Genomic DNA, 8,113 nt, shown 5'->3' with positions numbered 1-8,113 from the left:
CCTCGTTCGTGCAGTATGGCCATTGTCGTCGTTCGTGCTTCAGATATCAGAAGGTGCCTGAGGTCCTCAATCTTCTTTCTGTAGCACCTCAATTTCCATTTCAAGTCCTCCAGCGAGTTGCCTGTTACGTTCTTCTCCTCCTGTTTTGTTGGAGGACACTCAAATTATAAGATATTTAACTTTTTTTTGATCCATCACTTATCTTATTTAAAAAATATGTGCAGACTTGGTCAAGTTTAAGCCATTTCTGAAGAACTTATATAAATGAATCGAGTCATACCAAAAAGAAGTGATATTATGCCTAAATTTTTGAATACCACGAATGGTAAAATTTGGTGTTAAAAAAGTTAAACGTCTTATAATTTAGGATGGATTGAGTATATCATGATGGCTGCCATATTCAAAATAATTATGAAATAGGATAAGCATTACTCCCTCGATGTTCTTAAAGAAAGTAATTTTGAGATTGCCTTAAGTCAAATAGTTTAAATTTTGAGTACAAACAATTTTTTTGGGTTGAATTTGAAAATATAAAAATGATGTAAGTACATTCCTCTCTAGTTTTATAAAGTATAGATAGACTATATTTTAATGTTTGATAACAAAAGGTAGTTGTGTTCTTCTTTGAAGACCGTGTCAACATTCAAAACGACATTCAGTTTAAATTTTGAGTACAAACAATTTTTTTGGGTTGAATTTGAAAATATAAAAATGATGTAAGTACATTCCTCTCTAGTTTTATAAAGTATATATAGACTCTATTTTAATATTTGATAACAAAAGGTAGTTGTGTTCTTCTTTGAAGACCGTGTCAACATTCAAAACGACATTCTTCTGGAGTACCTAACAAAATGACTTTAACACCAAATATTTCATAACAGTTAAATGCAATCGTTTGTGGTGGAACAAATTTGTATTGTAAAAGAGAACACTTGTAAACTCAAAATCAGACAGTTCACCTAGTTTTCAAATGGCTGTGGGCATGTGAATGCCAAAGCAAAGCATAAGGTGTTCTTCTGATTTCTTTTGAAGGACATAATAAGTATAAGGGAATTGCTGAGAAGGAAAAACATGAACTTGAAAGATTTTAACTGTGTGCTTTGTAATGTCGCCATGGAGGAATCGTTACCTCATCTCTTTCTGGAATGCCCCTTTGCCATTCGGTGTTGGGACCTGATTAATGTGCAGACAAGTCAAAACTCTGGCCCATTTCAGAACTTGCAAAATTTCAGGGATCAGTTAGGACTTAGGAGTGCCTTTTTTTTTCATGAAAATCATTATTATTATGGCATGAATCATCTGGAAATCCAGAAACTGACAAATAAACATAAGCATCCACTCAGCATTGCAGAACTTCAAAGCCGAGCTCCAGTTGTTGTTAACAGCAAAAAGAAGCTACTCCCAAGGCATTGACCAATAGATTGCAAATCTCAACTAGCCGCAGTGCGAGTACTACTTTTCCTGGTTTTCTTTTCGTCTCTTAATTCACCCCTGTACCTCTTCCTCTCTCTCTTTTTGTGTTCGTTTCTAGTTGTTCTGTAACTGGCACTTTTGTTGTTTTCTTTTAATAAATATTGTAGGGGTGTAAAACCCCTCCAGTCCCATTCAAACAAAAGGCCTCCACAGTCTAAACAATTCGAAGATTAACCTTTTACAAATAGGTAGGTTACTTACACCGTAAAAGAAGCTCTAGGAGAACCCATGTTTTTTTCAAGGAAATTCTATTTCATAGAATGACTAAATGATATATCTTAGATTATATTTTTAGATCCTATTTGACATGGCTCTTCAGCGGTTTTAGGAGCCGTTTGGAGTTGTTTTGTGCTAAATGAGATAAAACAAAATGGCTTCACCCAAGAAGCTCCTTAAATCATGCTCTCATAAAGGTTTGGGGCGGGTTGCGGTCTAAAATAGTAGCTTCACACAACTTTACCTCATGCTAGTGGGCCCTACATAGTGTTATGTAAGAGTACATTTTAAGGAGATTGCATACGAAGCTGTTTTGTTAAATAATTTACTAAAACAACCATAGCTCTACTCTACCGATAAAGTTATTCATAGAGCTGAAGAAAAAATAGCTTCAGTAGTGAAGTGACCAAATGGTCCTTTAGCTAACTCCTATAGAGTTGCTTCCTAATCGAAATTCGACGACACAAGAGGGAAGCTTATGTCAGTGTGGGCTGGGGTGCATGGGCCTCCAATATACAGGGATTGCACGACTCGATGTTTTGTGGGCCAAAGGGGCTAGGGTCCAAATTGGCCAACGTGTAGCATTGCCAATATTTTAAGTGACGAGGCGATGTAGATGACCCCACCCGTTCATTTCACTTCCGTATAAGTATTTTTTTTTCACTCAGTAACTATAAAATGTTGAAACTCTTAAAATTTTGTTGATATTTTGAACCCTGCATCCTATTGATATAGCTCTTGCCTCTTGGTCATCCGTCATCGTACATCTCTGCGTCTCTAAGATCATGATCCTTCTCCTCTCCTACTATACATTATTATCATTATTATTGGTTCCAAAGACGGTCCTCTTCCCTTTTGTCCTCTTCCTTTTTCTCCACATGAGGAGCTAGGCGCTGATGTCTAGACTGTAGAGACAACGAGTACCCTAGTATCATGGTTGATTGAGTTATTGGAATACACATGTTAAATTAACCAGCGGCATGCAAGGTGCCCCATAAGATTGAAGTGAATTGAATCTCCCAACCAATTATAGCCTGAGTCTAGGTTTTTTGTTTCCCTTTATTTCTATGGTCCATAAATGTAGTCGTTGGCCTTCTAAGTGTAGGTACATTTCTATGTGTCATTGATGAATTAAAACTTAGTTTAATAGGATCTGATCTTATCTTAATCTAGACATCACCCTATTCTGAAGCACTATTTCATCGGTACTTTTCAGCGAAGGAACAGTGTTTTTCTCTCACAACATTTCAACATTATCCAAATTTCAGCAAAAAAGTCAAGCTTATGTGGAAATTAGATGTTAGTGACTAACTAGAGTTTGTAGATGTCATTTGAGTGCCTCTGTCGATGTAGATGAAGTAAATCTTAGTTTTCACCACATTGGGGCTTGATGCTTTTAGTTGGTGATGAAGAGCTTTGACGATAACTAGAGGAACGTGGGTAGACGACCTTACAGAATCATTGCCTAATAGATCGGTTTAGGTGTTTATCATTGTGAAAACATCGGGAAGCTCTTGGCAGCATCATTCCCTTATTTATGTGTTGCAGGTCTATGGGCTCAAACCTAGAAAACTTAGAGATGTCGTCGATCATGACAAAGGGTTCTAAAAAAATAGATATTGTTTGGTACCTAATAATTATTGACAATTTATATGTTGGCAGAGAGATCACATTCCCACAATCAGTAGTCTTAAAGGTCGTCTCATATAATATTATAATACATGAGATCTTTAATAATGTGAAGAAAATATAGAAAGATCCACGCAATCAAATATTTGCGACTAGAAGAGAAGTATTTCACGTGTTTTTGTCACGTAAAGTGTCCACACAATAATATGAGAAATTTTGCTGACAATAATATGATGACTCACCATAATACGAGAAATTTTCCTGACAATAATTTGATGACTCAAAGCAAATAAAACACGGGACCCCACATATCACACGCAGGACCCACAAGGCGGCCACACCTCCTGCCCTCCTCAAGCTTTCTTCCCCATCCCGTGGGTCTCCGGAGCGCCGGTAAGGTAAGGACTAAGGACACCAGTGCTCCAGTAGGCAGATTCAGAGGTTTAGCAATTGATGACCAACCAGCAGGGTTTAGACTTTAGAGGCACGGTCATGGGTTAGTCTTTTATGAGCACATGTGGACGGCGTGCTTAGCTCGTAGGAGCCTAGGAGGAGGTTCCTACCAACCTCCCCTGGAGCTCCAACTTCCAAACAGAACGTGGATCTGAATTCTGATGCCGCCTATGATCTTATCCAAGATTTCAGCACGACAGAAAAATTTCACTAGTCAACGACAACGTAACGATGCCGATCGATGACAGCCGGCCGGTAGCCTGCAATTGCTCATGCTCCTCGTCATTTTTTGCCCTTTAAATCTGAATATGTAACATGTTAGTGTTATTACTTATTAGCAATGCTGCTGGTACTTTTTCTTTTTTCCCCCTCGCTTTGCTCCTGTTGCCAATATAATTCGGCAGCCATCCTGTCAGCTCACAAAACAAAGGCGATAGGATTAGGTGAAGTTGCTATTCAAGAACAAGTTGCAGCCAATGACTCCTGTGATCTCTGAAAGGAAAGGAAAAAAAAAAGAATCGACCTGAGAAGCTCACAAGCAAGTTTCAGGGCTTTAACTATGGAAAAATGTATACTGCTCGAGGAGACCTCACAAGTCGCAAGTCATTCATAAATCATAATATGCATTCAGTGCAGACCCTAGATTGTCTGAAACTTCTCAAGAAGGTCAAGCTTGTCATATTCACACGACTCGACCTGCCTGCAGCCTCTCTGTGAGCGTAAAGCCGTAAACACGAAGCTGCCATGTTGGCGCACTCCAGCCTGCACCCTTGACTTGAGTCATCATTGGAGTCAACTGATACACTGGCGCTTCTGTTCAGTGATTTCCAACCATGCGTTTCAATGAACTCTGCCCGGACCCTCCCTCGCACGAATCGTAAAGCCTCTTGGATGGCATGTATATACAGGTGCGCGCGCCCTGCTCGGCTGCTCGTGGGCACACCAGAACCAGAGGCATCAGCCTTTGTCTCGGATCGTACGTGTCTGCGTCCAAGAGTCTCGTCCTCCTACTCCAGCTGATCGATCTCGGCAACCAATGGCAGCCATCATGGCGCCGCCGCCGCCGGCACTCAAATACGAGGCGTGCCACAACGCGCAACAAGGTCTGGTGTCGGAGAGCGCGCTGCGCATCATCGTGGAGACGAAGGCGTGCTTCGTGGCGCTGGCGCTGGCGCTGGCCTACTTCCTGACGGCGTCGCAGCACCGGCTGTGGAGCTCCAGCCACCTCATCAAGGGCTTCCTCTTCGCCGTGACGCAGCCCGTGACGCGGTTCCTCTTCGGCATGTTCACCATGCTGCTCTCCATGCCCTTCCGGAGCGACCTCTACCTGCTCTGGGGCATCCTCCTCCTCGCGGGCTACGAGGGCGTCTACACCATCTCCGGCTACGGGGTCTCCGCGCGCCGCTCCGACCTCGCCGTCCACGAGTTCACGCGCGCCTACAACATCGTCACGCTCGGCCTCTACGTGCGCTACTACTCGCACGCCTCCCAGTTCCGGTGCCCGCTCTGGGCGCTCTGGGCGCTCATGGTCGCCAAGTTCCTGGAGCGCATCGTCCGGTTCAAGGTCGCCAACGGCAGGTATGGCGACGCCAGCACCAGCTTCGTCACCGACTACATGAAGCACGAGCACAAGATACCCTCAAAGGGCTCGGATAACCAGCAGGACTTGTGCTTGAAAGATTGCAACTACCTCATCGTCGGCGACTCCGAGGCGAAGGCCGAAAGGGTGGAGAGCCAGCAGTACGAGGCTCAGTACAAGCCGGCGGAGGACACCGTCACCGTCGCCAAGGTCTGGGGGTGCGATGGGACGCTCCTGAAATCGAAGAAACACGGGAAAGAGCTGAGAGACGTGTGCCTCTCCTTCGCGCTGTGCAAACTCCTACGGAGGAAGTTCGCCGGCGTCGCGACGGCCGAGAGCGAGAGGCCGAAGGCGCAGCTGCTGGTCTTCGACGACCTCATCAGCTCCGGCCGGGACCGGACGTTCCGGGTGGTGAGGACGGAGCTGGGCTTCGCGAGGGACTTGCTCTACACCAAGTACCCCATCCTGTTCAGCTCCGGCTTCCCGGTCGTCAGCACGGCGCTGTTCGTGGTGACGGTCGGCGTGTCCGTATGGATCACCGTGTCGGCGGTCCGGCACTACCGGGTGCCCCACGGGAGCTCGTCTAACCTCGTCCATGGCAAGAACGTGGACCTGCTCATCACCTTTGTCATCGTGGGCATGGTCACCGGGATGGAGGTCTGCGAGTTCTTCATCCACCTCTTCTCCGACTGGACCAAGGTACGTACGCACGTGCCGTGACTACGTGACACCAATCAGAGAGAGCTTGATAAACGTATACTAGTACCGCTCCGGCACATGGCTATAAATATTGCAGCGAAGTTTTGTTTTCTCAGACAGACAGACACTATGCAATTGTTTCAGTCACGCGTGCTACAGTAGTATGGTCCGTGTACGATATACGGAGTACTCGCTTGCTGAAATCTGACAATACCCAATACTCGCAGTACGAGTGTACTACATTTCTCTTTGGCATTCACAAAGAGAGACAGAGACTTGAAGGCTAACCCTCGTGCAATTTGTCCTCCAATCATCCTGTCACGGCACACCCTGCTCCCTGTTCTTATCACATCTGGAATAGTGGAATTGAGACCCTTCAATAATTGATGGTCCGCCCCTGCTTTACCTTTTCAGGTTATGGTGGTCACCGAATACGTCCGGAAACCGTGGCTGCGAGACTCCCCTTTCCTCAACTCCGTCCTGAACTTCATCTGCTGCGGCAAGATCGCCGAGCCCATCGGCAGCTCTCTCGGACAGTTCAACCTTCTCAAGGCGACCAAGAAGCAGAGACGACGCCTCCCGGAGTGCATCGTGAAGCTGTACCACACGGCGAGGTCCTTCGTCCTGCTCACCGGCGACGAGGACTTCCGCGTCAACAAGTGCAAGACCCTCCGGCCGGTCCCCGCGGACATAGAGGAGATGATATGCACAACGCTCGCGAACAACAGAAAAGGTTTGGTCGACGGCCATGAGTCCCTGAAGAGGAGGACCGAGCTGGAAGGCGACGTGCTGCTTTCGGAGCACTGCAAAGCTCAGACGCACATGGAGAGAATCATGGTGTGGCACGTCGCGACCAGCACGCTGGAGCTGAAAGACGCCGCCGGCGGCGGCGGTGGCCGGCAGCCGTCCGTTGTAGGATCGAAGAAACGCTTGATGGATTTGGAGGACGGCCGCCGGACTCGGAGCAAAGAAGTATCAGGATCAGGATCAGGCCGTGTGGACTACAGGCTCGTGGCCACCACGCTGTCCAAGTACTGCGCCTACCTGGTGTTCTACAAGCCGAAGCTGCTCCCAGTCGCCAGCAACTCCGTGAAGTACATGTGCAACGTCCTCCTCGACGAAGCGAAAGCGATCGACAAAAAAGATGTAACCAACGGCGGCGGCGAGGACGAGGAGGAGGCCAATGTGAAGCAGGGGCCGGCACATGACAGCCCAGCAGATGTCGGCATAGTCTCGAGAGGCCGTAAGCTCGCTATAGAACTTCTGGAGACGCATGGCGGCGACGGCGGCGAAGGCCTGTGGGAGGCGCTGGCCGAACTGTGGTGCGAGCTGATCGTGTCGATGGCGCCGCACGGCAGCATAGTCGCGCACCAGAAGGAGCTCGGCAAGGGCGGCGAGTTCATCACGCACATCTGGACGCTCCTCTACCACGCCGGTATCGACGACAAGTTCTCGGGCTCGTCCGCCACCGCCGCCGCCGCCACTGATGCGCCGCCTAGCAGAGACGACAACTACGGCCGGAACATCCCCTGCTAGCTCCGCGTTCCAGAGTGTGTGTTGCTGTGTACGTTTTCTTGTACTCGTATAAGAAGAGTCTAGGGTCGTCAGTCGTGTGTGTCCACGCATACACGTTTCAAACCATTGGCCCCTCCTTGCTGCTTCTCCGTTTCTGTGCGGAAAAAATTTACATTACCTCCCATAACTTTCGCTAAAATCAATTTGATCTCCCTAAACTTTAAAACTAGACTAAACACCTTTCTCAACTTTTAAACTATTCATTTTACATCCCTACCGTATTAAAAGCAGTTTTAAATATATAATACAGAATATTTTAGTACAAAGCTTTTGTTGTACCTTTAGATCTATATTTTTTTTTAATTAAATGGGTAATTCATATCTGCAGCTTTTATGGTCCAATTATGGTCATTTTTTGATGGTGGACTAATTAATGCATTCTTAAATTGTAGTAAATTTTTCATACTCATTGGATTGTGTATAGCTTAGTTATAGTTTTTTTTTATGTTTATGCTTGCTAAATATAAATAAATTTGTAACTAAGCTATA

At 46.1% G+C, this 8,113-nt stretch overlaps 1 protein-coding gene across 1 annotated transcript; it reads left to right on the top strand.

Moving 5' to 3' along the window:
* LOC8080585 lies at positions 4,556 to 7,767 on the top strand. Its single transcript, XM_002468487.2, has 2 exons — positions 4,556 to 6,049; positions 6,464 to 7,767. Exons 1-2 carry the CDS (start codon positions 4,808 to 4,810, stop codon positions 7,583 to 7,585), a joined length of 2,364 nt encoding a protein of 787 aa, XP_002468532.2. The 5' UTR covers positions 4,556 to 4,807; the 3' UTR covers positions 7,586 to 7,767.

Source organism: Sorghum bicolor, chromosome 1, assembly GCF_000003195.3.
Source record: "Sorghum bicolor cultivar BTx623 chromosome 1, Sorghum_bicolor_NCBIv3, whole genome shotgun sequence".
Classification (NCBI taxonomy): domain Eukaryota; kingdom Viridiplantae; phylum Streptophyta; class Magnoliopsida; order Poales; family Poaceae; genus Sorghum; species Sorghum bicolor.
Note: the sequence above shows the minus strand (reverse complement) of the source record. Positions and strands in the feature narration are given on the sequence as shown.

Coding starts and splice junctions, on each gene's coding strand:
- LOC8080585 (XM_002468487.2), top strand. CDS start 4,808: ATGGCAGCCATCATGGCGCCGCCGCCGCCGGCACTCAAATACGAGGCG. Junction 6,050..6,463: donor TCTTCTCCGACTGGACCAAG/GTACGTACGCAC, acceptor TTACCTTTTCAG/GTTATGGTGGTCACCGAATA.